Here is a 19,743-nt window from a genome sequence, read left to right on the forward strand (position 1 = left end):
TTTGGGGGGGGTGGGTGGGTTTACCTTGTTATTTATGGGAAGTGGATGGTGGCAGTTACAGAGAGTCCTGTACTTGGTAAGTGCTTAGTGAGGAAGTTGATTCCTTATCTCAGTAGGAGAATCCGCAGAAAATTCGATTCGATCAAAGGTAAAGTCCCATTAGAGGACTGAATCCTAATGTTTGCCCCAAATCAGGACATGGACTCTCTATTTGGAGAGTCCTCAACTGGGCGAATCTCCTGAAGAGGTTGTTTCCTTGTGTAGCCAGAAATAGAATCCACTGGGGATTTGGTGAGCTAGCAAGAAGATCTGGTGATCTGGTGATGTGGGATCTTTGGGATTGTGCCTCAATTGTCAGGGGTGGCAAAAGTATGTCATAAGCCAAGCTAAAGGTTTGGCTCTTGAGAGTCCTAGCTGGAGGCTCGGCCTTAGAGAGTCTGAGTTGTTGACTCGGTCCTTGATGGTTCTAGACTAGTTGATAGCTCGATATGGCAATCCTGAGCTGCATGCACTTTTTAGGTCATCACTAGTTGATCTGAATATCCGATTGATCTATCAATGCAATGTTATAAAACTCAAGTAGCGTGATGGAGCCACATGTCAACATCATGTGAACTAAAAAAATGACCCAAGATCATGGAACCCACTAGAGGAGGAGGGTAAGCCAAAGTGGCAAGAGGAGAGGAAGCCGAAGCAGGGGAGGGGGAGGGGGGATGGTCAGGGAGGAAAAGGAAGGAGGGAGGGAGAGATGGCAGGGGACCTGCAATGGAGCAAGAGGGGAAGGGTCAGGGTGGGGCTATAGGATCACGAGGAAGGGAGAAGAGAACATGATCGGGGGAGAATGTTGCAGTAGGAAGGGAGAGAGAGAGAGAGAGAGAGAGAGAGAGGAGATGAGGTGGAGGGAATGGGAGTTGTTGCAAGAGCAGGAGAGGAAAGGGTAGGAGATAGGATGGGGTGGGGCCACTGGGGAGGGAGATGACAAGGGAAAGAGCAAGGGAGGAGGATGGGGAGGGGGTGTTACAATGGAAAGAGAGGGACAACGGGCAGGTTGCAGGGGAGGGAGATGTGAATAGTGGAGGGAAGGGGCCTTGCAACAAGAGAGGGAAGAGGGAGAAGGCAAGAAGGAAAATGGCTGAATCAAATGCGATGGGGTGCGGTAAGGAGAGGTCGACACACACTGAAAAAGTTGGGCCTCACTGCTGCCCGTTGACGTTGATTGGCCATCTTTCATGGGCAAGTCAACATCGACTTCTACCTAGCGACCATCGGCCAGTGGCCAATGATGGTTGACGCTGAAGGTATTTTCACTCCGAGTTGGATCCTCTTGGCGGCCTTGTTGGGTCTCCTACAAGTTCTAGATGCTTCTTTCCAATATGGGACGAGGGGAGAGAGAAAGAAGAAAGGGCTTTTTTACATTAAAAAAAAAAACAATTTACACGGTATATCCCAACTTGAGCAAAAAATGGGTGATTCTGGCCTATTCGTTGGTGATCGGTCAGGCCACATCAGGTCAGTATCGAATGTAATTTGAAAACTGGACCACTTTTTGGCTGACGCATGATATATCTCATAAATACAGATACATTGATATGATCCATATCGACATACCATACTTAGAACCATGATCATATTCCTCAGTTCAGCTTCATAGTATGGGTTGTCCTCTATAATGTCTCGATCACTAAGAGCAAACTGAATGGTGGTGCCGCATATGCCCAGGCTTCTCCCCAAGAACCTTTTGTGTTGTATATATCTCACATAATTCACAGTGAGAAGGCTTTTGGTGATATTGTTGTATGAATTAACTAAGGATTAATTTTTTTTTTCTGCAACCAAATCCTTAATCAATAATGATGTGATTCTGTGATTATTAATGCATTATCATTAACTCTCATCCCTTATTTTAGATATAAAAATATATTTTTTCCTTTAAAAAAATATATATATACCTTTCCATACTAATTAAAAGATCAGATCTCGATAGTGAGAAGATTCTCTCTTCACCATGGACAAGAAAATCTGGATCCATAAATTAAAATACGGGGAAAAAAGGGACGAAATGACCACCCTACACCCCATCAAAAGGTGGAAATACCCACTCCGTTGATACTTCCAAATGCACTCGCATTGAACACATGCTAGTGCAGAAGCTATGCTCTCAAACAGAGAACTCTTCCCTTTAAAACATATATGATTAACACACAATGAATGGTTTTGATCTTGAAAGAATGAAAGATCCCTAAGATTCACTAACACATCAGAACTTTTTCTGTTTGCCAATCAATAAATCAACAATTCAGCTAATAATCCAAAATATTTTGCCCCCAAGCCGCGTGCACAAACTAAGGAATAAAAGCGAAAATTAGGAATCAACACAAATGATTTTATGAGACATCCACATAATTAATGACCAAAGACACTTGATAACTAGTAACTAACACAAAATGAATGCTTTTGATCTTGAAAGATCCCTCTTCTTCAATAGTACTTATTACCCCAAAAAAAAGCAGCAGCAGGTCAAGGACAGGGTCAGAAAACAATGAAACATTTTGCTAAAAAAAAAAAGAAAAAATGGCTGCACCTCTGACTTCAACATGCTCAGAGACAATTTGATATCTCTCCTAACGTGTGGCAACTTAATTGATGACACATCCGACACCTATGTTGAGAAGCAAAAGCAGAACCATTGATGACCAACTCGTCTATTTGAGATTTACTTTACCAAAAAAAAAAAAGTCTAGATGAGATTTACCCAAAAAAAAAACTGTTATTTGAGATCAGGCTAGCAGTGTAAACTATGCAGGGAAAAAAAAATTTTGAACTGAAACCCATTGCCAAGGGAAAGAAAAATATCTTTGAAAGTTATGATCTCCCCGTAATCCATCTTCAAACTATCAATGTGGGTTTCTCCTCCATACACTCTTCACCAGAAGTTTCATACTTCAAGCTTCTTGCAACATCAAAGAAATGGGCAACAGATTCTTCAGGAGTCCCAACAAGCACACCATGCCCAAGATTGAGGATGTGTCCCCTCGGGCCGGCGCATCTCACAACTCTGTCAAACAGTTTTTGTCAGTCTAAAGGAAACATAATCAACACTTGAGACATCAGTTTCACAGTGCAATTCTAGTAGATACAAAGCAGACATTGCTCATTTACCACTCGACTCATGTGGTTAAGAAACTGCCACTGGAAATTAATCCAATCTCTATAGAAGACTTGATGTAACCAAATACATAAACAACAACAACAACAACAACAACAAAGATCAAAGAAGATTAAACTGCAGTTGGGTCAAGATTGTCAGATTCCATAGCTAAGCCCTAATAATATTTATGAGGAAAACTCTAGGAATTGACCAGCCTGAGATGCAGTCCTGGCCTCTATAATGCTTAAAAATCTGAGCCTGAAATTTCAAGTATCATGTCACTTCAAATCCCCTTCCTACTCAAGAAAGATTGACTAGATACTACCAGTAAGAGTCCAAAGAGTTCACCTCACACAATATGCAGAAAAGAAAATTCTGGAAACAATGCATCCTTAAATGAGTAGTATCCTAAAAACCTGAAGCCACCTTGGCCATCAGATTGTCTCTACTTAAGGAAATTTGTCAAAGATCAGAAGTGGTATGCATGAAACCTCATATTCGATGAAAATATGACGAATACAAGAGAATCATGCCTAAATTAAATGTATAAAGGTGGAAGCATCATGTCTTATAAACTAAATTATGGCAGGCCATGGAACACACTGCCAAGAATGGGAGCACATCTTGGCCATTATATTGTATTCACGCAAGCAATTATACTTCAAATGCTGGTCCGAAAGATAGTATCCACTCAGGTCTGATCACCCCAACTTTGGCAAGATGAAACATGCTATGCAGGACAAATCCCACTATGAAGCTATTCTAGCTCAATGCGTTCCTACAGACGTAGCAGCAACATGCAATGTCAGTTAGTTCCATCCTGCATACTTCTAAAATCCAATTTCTCACAGAACTAACCTGAGGATTTCATCTGTCAAGACAGAATGTGGAGAAAACAGGTAGGCTGGGTCAACATTTCCCTGTATAGAAATTCCAGTACCCAGTCGTTTCCTCCCATCTGCCATATCCACCGTCCAGTCAAGACCGATGACATCAACCCCAGTTCCTTGCATGTGCTCAAGAAGACCACCATTGCCATTGATGTAGAGGACTAGTGGTGTTTCAGGGCACTTCTTCCTCACTGCATCCACAATCTGCAGTTTCATCAACATAAAATGATGGTCAAAGACAGAAAAGCAAGTGAGATTACAAGACACTAATTTTCAATTGGCGGAGGCTTCTAATGGAAGTAAATTTATTGATACTGGATTTCGAAGTGAGATTTTTGGATTGTATGGTCTTTTTGATAACGCATAAGAAACAAATGTAGCAATTATCCTTGTCAATAAAGGATCTAAGAGACAGATGCTTTATATGGTCAATGTTATGTTATATCATCAAAACAACAGGAGCACGAACAGAAATATACAGAACTGCTACACCAGAACCTGGGGAGATAGGAATCAGAATATGTTGAAATGTATTTATCTATTGGGTCCTCGTTTCCTGCACCCACACAGGAACGACATGCTGTACAGCCCTAATATCTATCTATGTGGATCGGGTGGGCAAAATCTTGTGGAGAGGTAGCGCTCAGGATACCCCATCACATGTAGAATTTCAGGGCCAAAATAGTTGTCTCTGGCAAAATAAAGCTTTGAAATCAATTAGAAGTCTAAATTTAGGCAAAATGATCAAGAGTTAAAAATACAAGGGAATAAGCTGACTCATGGGGTGATCTGTGGTTGGATTTTGATGCGGAATTTGACACATGGGCAATCAAGATTGTGCCCCATCTGTCCAAGCCTTGCAAAGAAGCGTTTTCCGTATCTATCAGGTGTGACGTGCATATATATATATATATATATACATATGTAAGTTTAAAGTCAGGAGCACACGATGGGAGCATTTCATGAAAAATTGTCTAGTCATAACAGAAAAGTAATAGAGAGGAAGAGAGGGCGGGGGCGAAGAGAGGTGTAGCAACAAAAGAGGCTGTGCCTTAATATTTCCTGCTACTTGGAAGCACATGCCATTTTCTTCGTCCCTTCAAAAGGGAGTTTTTGGTTGAAAGTTGAGGCCTTGAGGCTTTTAATGCAAACTTTGCACAAAAAAACTAAATTGTGAAAAAAAAAAAAAATGCAAAATAAAACTGCAACTTCATGCTATGCATCTTAATATTTATGATGGGTCTAAGTGAAACTGAGAAAAAATGTTCAAAAAGAAAATTTATAAACAATTTTCTACAGAAAGAGAAAGGTGGAGTATGAAGGGTAGAGCTAACCTGTCTGGACATGTGATTCACAAGTAAATAGAATATGCTTCAGTTCTAGTAGAAAATTCTTAAACTTAATGAAAAAAAAAAGCGTCCCAGTGCACGAGGCTCCCGCTACTGTAGGGTCTAGGATGGGCAAATGTACACAGCCTTACCCCCTGCTTCGCTGGAGAGGCTGTTTCCAAAGTTCAAACTGAGAAGAAGTAATACAGGCCTAACTGCCTAACATTTTGAAGAAAAAACAAGAAGAAGAAATTGTTTTATGTACAAAAATTGGCATAAGGAACTTCAATTACCTGTTCAATATAAGGTCTTGACCAAAGCTCCCACATATTAGGTGGTAGCTGTCCACCCCATGAATCAAAGATTTGTACACACTGCGCCCCAGAATCTACTTGAAAAATGATATAGTCAGATATTGCCTGTGTTAGATGAGATAGAAGAGCCTTCAATACATGTGGTGCTGTATGGCACATGCTTTTTATGGCTGTGTACGTGCGAGTAGTACCCCCCTCCACTATATATGTAGCAATTGTCCACGGAGCACCCACGAAACCTAGGACTGCTGCTTTCCCCCCAACCTAAAGATCACAAAAGATTGAGACACACAGGAATGAGTGTAAAAGAATCATCCAAAATACCTGGACAAAATGCATGAGACCAAGGATACATAACTTATAATATTTCAGGAGATCCCTAGTCCCAACAGAGTATAAAAGAATTAAACTAACATAAGAAGAACCTCATCTACAGTATTTAACACAACAGAAAGACAAATTTACCTCCTGGCGCAGCATTCTCAGAGAGTCACCCACAAAATGAAGTTTCTCTAAGTCAATGGGATGCAAGGCTTTCAATCCCTCTTCAGAAGAAATTGGAGACTGAATAACAGGGCCTTTTACTTCTTCTATGTCAAAGGGAACGCCAAATGCAGGTAGAGGGGTAAGTATGTCAGAGAAAATAATGACCCCATCAGGATGGAAAGCATTCCAAGGCTGCAAAGAAATTTCGACAATGAGATCAATTGTCTCTGACCTCTCCCTGAAGGATGGGTATTTCTCTGCAAGCTTTCTATAAACAGCCATATACCTTCCTGCTTGCCGCATCATCCATGCTGGAGGCCGACTGACAGGATATCCTCTTGCAGCCTTGACTAAAAGTGGATCTGGAAGAGCATTAAAATTAAAACAAAAAGAATAAATGTTACTCAACTCCTAATATAAAGTGGAGATAAAAATAAAATACCGTCAGCCACCAGGTCCATAAGGAAGGTTTGTTGATTAAAAAAAAATACACTGGGTTTATAAGAAGCCCCCATATATCCAGGTCATTGGACATTAATTAATGCAGGAATTCAACCACCCAACTTTTGGAGTTGGAGCTACCCCTGTGAGGATCTAACACGAGGTCACCAAGAGAGCTTACCACACTACAATGGAGCGAAGCTCAAACTATATAACACAACTTCCAGCTATGAAGCGTAGTTTTACATTGTTATGTCAATATATGGATCAGTCAACAAGAAACATTGTTCAAAACTTCCAGCAAGATAAGTTTAAGCATGTTCAGGGACGCTAGATCAGCAGAGCTTGGAGTGAAAATATAAAAGAGTATAACAACGCAAAAATTATAAACATATACAAAAAAAAAAAAAAAGCAGAAGCAGAAATTGGGGATTTATGTTGGGTTATTGATGTTCAGTGACATTGGAGTCTTATATTTAGTAGAATTCAAGAAATCCAAATATAATCCATACCACATTGGAAATGACTAGCCAAGTGAAGGAAAATATTAAAATGAACAAAAAGAAAAAGAAATGAAGAAGCGAAAAAGGGATTGAGAAGAAAATTGGAGGAACATACCCGAAGAAGATAAACACGCCCTGGGAAATCTCTTCTGACTAAACTTCCGTTTGGAGTAACCCTTAATTTCTGTGTCATGTGGAAGTAACCCTAGCTGCGCGAACAAGCTCGACGAGCTCCAACCGATCGAGCAACAATGGCTGCTGCTCAAATCAAAATTCAAACCAAAACTTAGATCAGATTTAAAGAAAGATAAGGGAAAAATCAAACAAGTAAAAGAGGGAAAGATCAAGAATCTGTAAAACCTTGTTAGAGAAGGGAGACTCATTGAAGGATTCTTGAGAAAGAGAAGTTTGAGCTAAAATCTTTAAAAGTTCTGCGCTTGGCTCTCTCCTTATCTCTCGTTTCTTCTCTTCCTTCCTCACGAGTGTCACCAAATCATAATCAGAACTGTCTATCTTGCCACGTCACCATCCCCGTCTACCTTCGTGACTTCGTCAGTTATAGCCTTCCGATGTGTACCATCTCACCGGGACTATGTATGATTCTAGCCGTCGGATTAATTTCAAACCATTGATGTCACGCCCAAGAACACTAGCCAGATCCTTCGAGTGCGGAAGATTGGACCATGGTGTCACACTCTCCTGATTTCTCTCTCCAAAATTTTCTCTAATATTTTTGTTTCTCTCTCTCTCCGTTACTACCTCTCCAGTAAAGAGAAATCAAGGGAGAGACAAAGTTTCACATATTATTCTCACATTTACTAGTGAAGGGATTGGGCTATTTGATAATCCCTAGCACCGTTTCTATGGTCATGATGCAATAGAAAAATCTTAGTATCCTTTCATGGTCTTTTTTTGTGGGAAAATTACTTGATTACCCATTTTTGGATTTCCCTTTATAAAAATAACCATCTTGTGTTTCAGTTAACAAGAATACATGAAATTATATTTGAGTTTACAAAACTAACCAAAATAGTGATTCTCCTTCTTCTTCTTACATGCTTGGACATTTTTACCCTGCCCATTTGTTCCTTGCAACCCCACGCCTGCCTCTGTCACGCCTGCAAGTGCAGAGCTCAATTGCCATCGGACTCAATCGACAGTAGCCGCAAAAGTCATCGGAGGTTATTGGTTGCACCGGCATCATTCCCTTCGGCTGTTTTTTTGCTTATTCTCTAAAGCAAACCATCTCCCTTTACAAATATATCCGACGAAACCGCAAGAGAAACATCCAGTTCCCTAACCTCCAGAAAATTTCTCACCAACAAACTGACCCTCCCTGCCGACAAAATTCTTCAAAATTTTTTTTTTTATCTCTTTTATTGTCAACAAAATTCAAGAAAGCTAGGAAAGTCATTCTTCCCTACAATCCCAGTGTCTCTCCAACTCTTGGTTTCATTCTTGCAGTCTCGGTCCCATTCTTCATCTCTCTACTTCATTCAACCATTCTTGTCTCTTTGGGTGTGTAACTCTAAGCGCAGTGATGGCTCTAGTAACCTCGCTTTGGCTTATGATTTCCACCATCACTGCGCCGAGTTTGTGTGAAATTAGATATATTTTTAATGAGGGAGAGAGAGAACCAAAGAGCAAAAAAGTTTGAAACTCTCCTCTTACCAATCCCCAACATAAGGCTGAAATTCACTGTTGGGTATGATTGGCCTTTCAATGGCAGTGATCTGAATAGGGGAAGGGATTGAGTAGAGTATAAAGGCAGTTTAGAATTAGGGTTTACTGCTAGGGACAATGAATGTCTGAAGGGATTATGGTTAAAATTTCAGGGCAACCAAATGGGATTGCAGGTTGCTATAAATTGATTGCAAAAAATGGTAATCTCAACCCAGTAGACCTGATGACCCTATCCCCTTAGCCCATGTTGCAATCTCGCCCTACCCTACAACCCATCTTCATTCCCATATCCAAAACCTGCAACCCATCTTCCAACACTGCCCCTGCAATCGTCCAACCCAACCTTGCCCCCGTTTTCTCGTGGTGCTAATTCATGTCTGACATGTGGTGGAAGCGAGAAAGCGGGGAAGAGGAGGAGGGTGTGGGGGGTGGGGTTGCAACGCTCTATTTCACCATTTTTCGCTCTGAGAGGCATCGCACTCCCATTTTCTGTTTTGGTCTCTTCTCACGAAGTCAGTAAAGGCATGAGGGATTCCTTGTGGATTTTAAAGGAAAGAAAGGAGATTTTTTTCGAACGGATAACGATGTCGAGGAGAATACGATTATGAAGCCCAACCAAACAACCACAGGCTATGGATTGGGTTTGGTTTTCGGAGGAGACGGAGTGGGATGAGCATGGCCGCGCGTGGAAGATGAGGGAGTGAGTTGGGGGTAGGGGACAGGAGTGGGAGGAGAGGGGTGGTGTCGTGGTGAGAGAGGTAGTTGTGGCGGTGGTGGAGACGGCAGCAATGGTATGTTGAAGATGAGAGTGGGATTAGTGATACAGGGCTCGTAGAAGGATTTCGGGGTAAAAATGTCCAAGCACATGGGAAAATGGAGGAAAGTCACTGTTTTGGTTAGTTTTGTAAACCCAAACATGATTTCATGTATTCTTGTAAATTGAAACAGAGGATGGTTATTTTTGTAAAGAGAAACCCAAAAGTGGGTAATCAAGTAATTTTCCCTTTTTTTTTTGGTAAAACGCCTTCCATAGTCATAATGCGTTTGAAAACCTTAAGTGGAGAGGTTCCCTAAAAGGTAACATGGGACATAAACGAAACAGAGGGATTAAAACACGAAGAGAGAGGCAACTCTAGGACGTTCCTGGAAGTCTCCAGCTGCAATCCTCTTCTTCCTAGTTCCTACTATGCTACTATGCATATGTCATTCCACCTTCTGATCGTAACTGAAAAAACTCTATTTTCTTCTGCTTTTATTCTCTTTCTCTCCTCTATAACCTCCTTTCCTCTTACTCGGTTCCGAGCAGAACCTCCGGCCTCTCTCGAACTCTTCTAGAACAACCCAAGGATCTCAGATACTAAATCTTCTCTCTATTCTAACATGGGCGATCATAGCCACATACACTCACCCTTTTCTCTAAACCCATACCTCCATCCTTTCTCCCATATCTACTACCACCAAAAACCTTTAAAACAGAACCCTTTTTGTCCCATCAAAGACTTTACTCCTCCACCAACCAAATGAGGAATACTCCCACATCCCTTTCTGTGAAAAACTTTCCTCCTTCACCCCATCCCAAAACCTTTACCAGACCAAAACCATACAACCCCCACAGATCTTTGCCTTATGGTTCCAGACGTGACATTTGAACCATGGCCAAGCACCCTCCTCCATCTCTTGCATTCAAAACCCCACCCTCATCACCGATTCGAGCCTTCTGGCGGGCACCTACGATTGATTTCTGTGAAGATCTAGCATCCAAATCGTGCATTCCGTCGGCTATGTCCTTCGTGGGAATTGTGGTTAATGCTCCCTTCCCTATTACTGAGGACCTGAGAGATAGGTTGGTGTCTCTGTGGGAACCAAAAGGAGCCATTTTTGTCAGTTGCTCTGAAAGGGGATCTTTCTTTGTGGATTTCTTCTATGTTGAAGCTAAGAAAGGTGTGTTAGCCTACTCCCTTTGGTGATGTGATAATCAACTTCTTCAGCTTGGAGTATACCCTCTTGAATCTGAGGCTTCTCTGAGAGAGCTAGAATCGATCCCAATCTCGGTTCAAGTGGACAACATCCCAGCCGAGGCTTTCTCTTTCCTCAATGTTTGAACTGTTGTGTCCTGTATAGGGAGAATTCTGGATTTCAGCCTCAACTTACTTGAACTTGGACTTCCTTCGAGTACGGCCAAAGCTAAAGTCACTATGAAGAAACAACGTCCAGTTTGTCTGAACTCCAAAATCCATCTCATCAATGATGAACCTGTCACTATAAATTTCAAATTTGAACTAACTACATTGTGCTCTTTGTGTGGTCTTATTACTCATCCTATGGAGTTATGTCCTGACTACCCACACTCGACGGATCATTCTGTGGCTTTCCCATATAAAGATGTTGTTACCAAACCCCTTTTTGTTAACCAAAGACGCCCCTCTATGGCATTTGACACCGACTCACCACCTTATCCCATGCAGGCTCCTGTCTCGATGGTCTCCATTGGTGGCATCCTGTCACACTCACAATCAATACCATTGAATGTAGATTATGAGCCTCAATATCTTCAGGCACTCCCACCAGCCAATACCCTCACTCCCATACAGGGGGACCAAATATTGCCTTGTCCCAACAACCTGGCTGACTTGCACTTTGCCCACTTTATACAATTTGGATGACCCCCTTTGGCTGCAAAACTTCCTCTTTATGGAAACTAACACTCATGCTCCACTTACACCTGTTATGGTCCCCCCCTTTGGATCTCATGTTACCAACCTCATTTGGACAGACTGTACTTGTGGTCGACAATATAGGGCTACCCCACAGTGCTCCCCCATTTCCTCAAGTTCTATGCTTTCCTGCCATTGTGACAGATGCCAATCGAACTACCATCTCTCACCATCTCCCGAACCCCGCAACTAACCTTATCCCCCTTGCAAAACCAACAAGTCAAAACCCCCTTTGCCAACTCAACGATGCAAACAATGTGACCATACAATATATTTTCCCTCCACAACACCCAACACTGAGGCAGTCTAACCCTGTAGGAGAGGGGACATCAAGGTACAGGCCATGTAAGAGGTCACAATTGGAACTACAAGATAACTCTACCCTATCTAACATTTGTGACCTCATAGCTAAAACCAATGATCCTAACCATTTCCTTGACCTGTTAATGGAGAGATTCAAAGGGAGGGTTGCTCCAAAAGATAGTGGCAATGTGGGTGAAGAGCCTGAACACTACGGGTAGATCAATGATGAGGACTTGCCACAGGGGAGAGAGCTAGAAGATTCTACACAGAACCGGATAATTCTTATCAACTGTTTTCATCCTTTCTCAATATATTTAGCTTGCTTTTTCTGTGTTGCTTTGAATCTATTGTTGTCATAGTTTAACATTGAGAAGAAATATTGGAAGAGACAATTCTTCCCAAGGTATTTTCTGTCTTACATTCTATTTGTCATGGATTACTTTGTATTCTTAAATCGTACATATTTTTCTTGTTTTACACTTTCCTCGATCCTACTTTTTTGTATATTATTGCCTTTGTATGTTCTTATCTGTGTTACGTCGTTTATTCTGTCAATATTGCTTTTTGAATACAATTGTGTTTGCTTTCATATTATTTTATTTTTAACAAAGCATGTGTTGAGCTGGAACGTTAGAGGCTTGCACTCGAACACAACTAGAGGCTGCCTTCTCTCCCATGTCAGATCTATGAATATGGACATAATTTTTTGAGGTGAAACTAAAATACCTTATCACAACTCATTTTATCTACACCCCCTCCTCAAGGCTAATGATTGTTCACAGTTTATCAATAGCTCGGGGAATACCGAAAAAAGGGAGGTCTTTGGCTACTCGTGAAACCAACACTCCCTTATAAATCTATTTTCTCTGGCACTTGTTTCTTCACCATTTTCTTTAATCCCTCTTCTGATCTACCCTTCAGTTGGGCCCTTATCTGTCCTTATGCTCCCCCCCCAACCTAATCCAAGAATTGAGTTTTTGTCCGTTTTGAATACTCACCTTTCCTCGATTGGTCTACCTTTTATTGTTATTGGAGATTTTAATGAAATCACTTTACAGGACCAAAAATTCGGCAGAAACCCTTTTAAGCCTACCAATTCGGTCAATTTGTTGGAAAATCTACTATCTATCCACAATCTTCACCAAATCCACCCCCACGACAACCCTTTCACTTGGTCAAATAAGCAAAAGCCTTCGAATCTCATCAAAGAGTGTCTTGACCAAGTGTACGAAACCTCGATTGGGTTACCGTATGCCCAAATCCCTATCTCACCAAACTAGCTTCTGTTGGCTCGGACCACAATTCAATTGTTTTTCATACTTTGGGGCCCAAACCCAAAACAAAAAAACTTTTCCATTATCAACATGCATGGATGTCCCACCTTGAATTCTTTTCTTTTTGTTCAGGAAAATGGCAGTCTCTTGAAAATGACAATCTTACTTTGAAACTTGCCTCATTAAGCAGGAAATTGACCAAATGGAACTGGGATATTTTCGGACATATTAACAATTTTAAATTTAATTTCTTATCTCAGTTTCTTCTTTTGGAAAATAAAGAGCACTCCAGCTTCTTGACATGTTTCCCAATATGGATGGATTCACAATAAGGTAAGTTGGATTTTGGATGCAGAGGAACACACCAGAAATCTAGACACTCCTATATTACGGACGGTGAGAGAAATACTAAGTACTACCATTCTATCACAAAGGTAAATCATCATAAAAAGAAGATTGATTTTATTTTCAATGATTTTGGGGATAAATTATCCTCACCTAGAGTTATTGCATCTTAATTTGTCGCATTTCTCTCTCAGCTTTTCTCCACCTCTAATTCTCTAGACCCCTCATTCATTGAATGTCTCTTCCCCCCCATTGGATACAAATCAACTGACCATATTAACCGTTCCCCCCACACCAACGGAAATCAGGAATATTGTCTTTTCCATTGACCCCTTTAAATCTCCTTAGTCTGATGGATTTCAAGCTGTATTCTTCCAAAAGTGTTGGGATTTCCTTTGTAATGATATTTGCAAATTTATTGTTGACTTCTTCCATTCATGCACCCTTCCGGGCACAAAAAACCATACACTCATTTGTTTGATCCCGAAAAAGGGCGATGCTCATTTGACTTTAGACCAATAAGCCTTTGCAATGTTTCTTACAAGATCATTGCTAAAAGTTTGGCCACTCGTCTCAAACCCACTTTGAATAATTTCATTTCTCCATGCCAAGCTGCCTTCGTTCCCGGTCGGGAAATTTCAGATAATATTATCATTGCTCAAGAGATCTTCCACTTCCTTAAAAGGAAAAAAATGTAAGTTGGGTTTTGTGCCAATCAAATTAGATATGGCTAAGGCATATGATAAGGTCGAATGGGGCTTCATCCTAGCCATTTTCAGCTTTCTGGGGTTTGGAGATAAATGGACTGATATGATAAGAAATCTCATCATTACCACATCATTTTCCATTAAAATTAATGGCTCTGGATTCACTCATTTTACTGCTTCTAGAGGAATCTAGCAAGGATGCCCTCTTAGCCCCTTTCTCTTTATCATTGTTATGGAAGCCCTATCTGAACTTTTGGCAACTTATAGAGACCTTAATCTCTTCAAAGGAATTAAAATTGCCAGGCATGCACCCAAAATCATTCACCTTTTTTTTGCCGAGTTTTATTTTCAATATAGCCACCCAAGATGATTTGGCTACCATGAAATGTGTTTTGGAGCTATTTTCTGACCTTTCAAGTCTTACTATCAATTTTGACAAAAGTGGCCTGGCTGCCAGTTCCAACATCGATGACCACACCAAGAATTTGTTGTGTAAGACTATTGGCATAAAGGAAATGAATAATAAATTTGTCTATTTAGGAACCAATCTATTCCATCACAAGGCTAAATCTCTCTCTTTTTCCAATCTCATTGAGAGAGTCAAAGGCAAACTTAGCCTATGGAAATCCAAAATGCTTTCCTTTGCGGGGAGAAGTGTTCTCCTTCAATCTACCCTAGCCTCCACCCCCTCTTACCTCATGAACTGTTATGCTTTTCCAAAAAGCATTTGCAAGAAATTGGACTCCATTTATCTCCATTTTTTGAATGGTGATACTACTTATGAGAATAGGTGTCATCTTATTGGTTGGAAGAAAATTCACATACTCAAATCGAAGCGAGGCCTTGGAATCAAAGACTCTGAAACCCATAATACTGCCCTTTTTCGCAAGCTGGGCTGGAGGTTATTAACTAATGATATTGTTTATGGGCCAGGACCCTTAGGCCTAAATACTTCCATAATAGATCTCTTTTTGATCAAAAGACTTTGAAAGCCTGTGGGTCCATTTGTTGGAATAGCATTGCAAAGATCATCTCTCTGTTAAAGAAGATTGTTGTCCGAAAAATTGGTAATGGCATCACAACCTCCTTTTGGAATGATCCATGGTTCAGAATGGAAATCTAACTCTTGAACTTTTGAATTTTAAAAATCCAAACTCTCATCCTGTTTCTGTAAATGACCTTGCTTTTAATCTACAATGGAATAATGAACTGTTGAACTCTTTACTACCAACTCACTTTATTGAGATTATTGTTCAGGTTCCTTTATCCCAACAAAGTGACAAATGGTGATGTATCGTCTCAAATGAGGGTTTTTTTCAAAACCAATATGGCTGCAAGATATCTCAAGGATAATTCACTGAAAAAATTCAATGGTTGTTCCCACATGTGTATGTGCTTATCTCCTTGCTCTTGGTGGTGGCCTTTTTTTTTTTTTTTTTTTTTTTCTGGAAAATCAATATCCACCCCAAATTTAAACTTTTCCTTTGGAGAACCATTAATGCTGGTTTACCAACCAATGATATTTTATCCAAATGGGTGGATATTGATCCCATGTGTGGGTGCTGCCACAAACAGCGGGAGACTTTGTTTCATGGGTTATTCGATTGCGAAATTTCAAGACAGGTCTGGGCTGCATGCCCATTGGGCTTTAAACCGGACCATATCCCGGTTTCTTCAGTGAACAAATTAATAATGTATTGCTTCAACTCAGGACTCATCCCAAAAAAGGATCTAACTTGGCTTTTTTCTATATTTATGCTTACCAGTTATTTCTTCTGGAAGCACAGAAATCAATGTTTATTTTGTAACAAAAAAACCAGACTTGCAACTTATTCTTAAGCAGGAAGAATTTTGGATCTCTAATGGTATGCCCAAATCCTGATACCAAGACATAGGTGATATCTGATTTGATGCATTCTAGTGATCTTACAACCCCACACACAAACACAACTATCATCATCATCACTAGTGTCAAGGATACAACTACAAGTTTAGCACCATGGGCTCTGTCTTATTTCAAATGGAAAATGAATCTTATTGGAAGCAAATTATTGTATGACGGGAAAGGATGGTGAGGCAGAGGCTCTATGGCTGCTTCGAGGAATGGCCAAGGCGAAAGCATGGCGGTTGAAGATAGATCATGTTTGGAGTGATGCTAAAGAAATCGGATGGCTTCTACAAAACAAACATGACATTTTGCTAAATTTATGGCAAAAAACTCTTATATCATTATGTGTAGAACTAGATAACCACCCTAATTATCCCAACTTTTGTATGACAACTAGCAATAGATATATGGGGGACCTTAAATCTATAGTCATAGAGGCTATATCAAAAAAACAATACATATCCAAGCGGATGTGCTGTGTAATAGACCTAATTCTATCTAATATAGTTTTGTTTTGTTGAAAAAAAAAAAAGAAAAAAAACATAGAGGGATTAATGGGTAAGGAAGTGAATTTGAAATCGAAACTATTTATTGAAATTGAACCAAACTATTTACACCAAAACCGTGAAACCATTTATTAAATAATTCGATTTTGGTTTTAAAATTGAAACTGTGATTCGGTATTAGTTTTAAAGTTTGAACCTTTTAAATAAAACGTTAGACTGATTAACATATACGTAGTGAGTTTAAGTCATTCAATGTTAAGTTACATCATTTTAATAAAAATATTCAAGTTTACATTAAACAACTATTATTAAAAAAAAAACATATAACAATAAACAATTCAATTCAGTGTCACAATTTATATCCATTTTGCTAAAAAAATATAAAGGTAAGGAAGTTGTTTGGATAAAAATATAGAAAACATAAGAAAACCGTTAAAAACAGGTTTAATCGAAACCCGATTTTAATATATGAAACCGTTTATTAAATGATTCAATTCTGATTTTACCTAAAAAATCTTGCATAGAACCGAATCGAACCATCTACACCAGAACCAAACTGATTAACACCCTTCCCAATGGGAGCATGGAGAAACATCAACAATTGTATAATTTCTTTTTTCAGGGGTGAGGTGGTCATTTCGCCCCATGTCTGGGTGTAGAAGACACGCCACCTTCCAGGCTTCATTTTCCCAAACAAAAACCCGACACACCCTGCGGATATTAGCAAAACCACAAGTCTCAAGATGAAGCCTAGAAGGGCCCCGAAGGCCTTATCCTCCGCACCCAGAGTATTCACCCACCCGTCACAGTTCTTCCTCTCTCCCAGTGGCTTGCTCCGAAGTCCAAATGCTAGTGCACGACTTCTCCCTACCTAAAACCCTAAACCCTTCTGTTCATTCCTTCCAATGGAAAACCTTGAAACGCCTCCCTGACCATCACTCCAAAACCTTTTTTCTTACCCAGATTCCTTCAAGAGCAAGCCCAAGAAATCTCGCCATTCAAGCAATCTCCCACAAGAATGGTACTCACAGTCGAGATGTCAAAGCTTTCGCCGGTCGGAGCAAGAAGAAACCTGGAGGTCCCTCCACTGGGCGAATCGAAGGCGGCGCAGAGCTCCGGCGAGAAGCCAAGAAGAACGCTCGTAAGAAAAGCAAGAGAATTGCTGAGAACCTCTTCTACCGTCTAAAAAACCCTAGTCGTAACCAAGCTGATAGTTTCTCAGAGGATGAGCTTCAAATGATCGGTCTTGGTTATGACCGCATGGTTAGATTCATGGAGAAGGATGATCCTAATCTGCGGCATCCTTACGATTGGTACAAGTACGGCCAGTACGGTCCTTACTCGTGGCGTGGGGTTGTTGTCGGTGATCCTATCCGTGGTCGGTTCTCTGATGAGTGTGTTTCCCTGATTGGTGAAGTTAGGGATCAGGAGGAATGGGAGAAGATCGAACAGTTTGATATGGCGAACGATTTTTCTCGGAGATTGAAAGCCTTGGATAGATCAATTGGGTTCAGGTATTTCTGGGTTTTTGTTCGGCATCCCAGTTGGAGAATCACAGAACAGCCATGGCAGCAGTGGACTCTTATAGCTGAGGTTGTTCTGGAAGCCGGAAAGCAGAGATTAGACAAGTGGAACTTGATGAGCCGACTCGGAAACAAAACTAGATCTCTGATCACACAGTGCGCAGCGTGGATGCGACCAGATATCATCTACGTTAAGAGGCCAGTGTATCAGTGTAGATTCGAACCGCAAGATGATTTCTTCAGGTGTTTGGGACCTCTGCTCGATCCGAGCACCGAACAGAACTTCCTCTTCGAATTGAAAAATGAATACGGTATGGTTGAGCTGTGCACTTACTTTGGTGGGCTCTGTAAGATTGTTAAGGTGAACCCAAAGGCCTTCGTGGACGATGTGGTAAAGGCTTATGAGAAGCTGAGCGATGAGGGGAAATCGAAATGCTTGGAATTTTTGTTGTCGAACCATCCTGTCCACCTCTTGCATCCTTACACCATGGAATGGAAAGCGAAATTGGAGGAGATGGAATTGGGTTGTGATGCCCCAGATGAAGATGAAGTCGCTGTAGCTGAAACAGAGGTCACTGAGTGGATTGAAGCTGATGATGATGAAGAAGGAGAAGAAGAAGAGGAGGATGATGAAGACGAGGAGCGAGATGAAGATATAGTTATGGATATGGAAGAAGGGAACGACGACGATGATGATGAAGAAGAATTGGGGATTAAAGAAGAAAGTGCAGAAGAGAATGAGAAGTACTGGGATGAAGAGTTCAAGAAGGCAGTAAGAAGCCCAGAAGCAATGGAAAATCTGGTTAAGCGAAGCGTAGAAGTGTCGACGGAGTTCTATAAGAAACAACTGAAAGCTATGGAGGAGGAAAGGAAGCAGGAAGAGGAGAGGAGGAATGGGAAAGAGGGAATTGGGAAAGAGATGAAGAGATTGGGTAGAGTGAAGGTGAGTGAAGAAGAATGGAAGTATTTGGGTTATGGTCCATGGAGAAAGAGGGTTAAGAAGAGTAAGATCCCACCTGAGCAGTTCTTGCGAGCAGCAGTTCGTCCCTTCACATACCGAAATCTGGTAAAGGAGATAGTTTTGACCAGACATGGGATTCTGGACGGAGAGATTGATCCGAACGGCTGATGAAGCTTGGGCCATGGCGTTTCAAGTCTTTCAATTACTGGCATTGCAGTGAAGATAATGTTTCATAAACTCATATTTAACCATGAAAGGCTTTCACTTCCGATCTAAAATGCGATCTAGATCCAGAATCTATTCTGAGAATGCATACCAAACACAGCCTAACAGTGCTTTACTGCTTCGATCCCAATTCCTGCTATTCTAGAGCAGGTGATCAATCTGGGTTTCTAAGGTTCAGGCAGAATTTTGCCAGTTGATCTGAAACAGAAACAAATCACAATCTGCTGGATCCAATCAAATCCCAATTCATTGTTTTAAAACCCTGATTGATAAAACATCAAAAAATTGCGAAATTGGATACAAGCTTTCGTTTTTGTCCTACAACAATAAAATCAGTAACAATACATTGTCTAATGCTGAAAGTTCCCTCCTTGTTGAAGTCGCAATTAAGGGTGTCAAATCAGAACCAAAATCGAAAATCGAATCCAGATCTGGATCGAATACCCTGAATCAAATCCAACCCATTATAATATGGTTAAATCTTGGATCTGAAATAAGTATTTA

At 40.7% G+C, this 19,743-nt stretch overlaps 2 protein-coding genes across 3 annotated transcripts; one reads left to right on the forward strand and one right to left on the reverse strand.

The window, feature by feature from the left end:
• Window positions 1-2,428: 2,428 nt before the first annotated feature.
• Window positions 2,429-7,631, reverse strand: LOC122062138 (uroporphyrinogen decarboxylase 1, chloroplastic). 2 transcript variants are annotated; one of them, XM_042625807.1, is made up of 6 exons: window positions 7,471-7,631; window positions 7,226-7,368; window positions 6,146-6,528; window positions 5,660-5,944; window positions 4,007-4,242; window positions 2,429-3,055 (listed from the first exon to the last, which is right to left on the reverse strand). In XM_042625807.1, the coding sequence occupies exons 1-6, from the start codon at window positions 7,491-7,493 to the stop codon at window positions 2,887-2,889; spliced, it is 1,239 nt and encodes a 412-aa protein (XP_042481741.1). In that variant the 5' UTR covers window positions 7,494-7,631; the 3' UTR covers window positions 2,429-2,886. The 2 variants fall into 2 exon arrangements, with proteins under 2 accessions (XP_042481741.1, XP_042481742.1); XM_042625808.1 differs by having other exon boundaries at window positions 7,226-7,365; window positions 7,471-7,621.
• A 9,628-nt stretch (window positions 7,632-17,259) lies between these two features.
• LOC122060562 lies at window positions 17,260-19,292 on the forward strand. The gene has a single exon (XM_042623696.1). It carries the CDS (start codon window positions 17,377-17,379, stop codon window positions 19,180-19,182), a length of 1,806 nt encoding a protein of 601 aa, XP_042479630.1. The 5' UTR covers window positions 17,260-17,376; the 3' UTR covers window positions 19,183-19,292.
• Window positions 19,293-19,743: the final 451 nt, after the last annotated feature.

Source organism: Macadamia integrifolia, chromosome 14 (assembly GCF_013358625.1).
Source record: "Macadamia integrifolia cultivar HAES 741 chromosome 14, SCU_Mint_v3, whole genome shotgun sequence".
Lineage (NCBI taxonomy): Eukaryota > Viridiplantae > Streptophyta > Magnoliopsida > Proteales > Proteaceae > Macadamia > Macadamia integrifolia.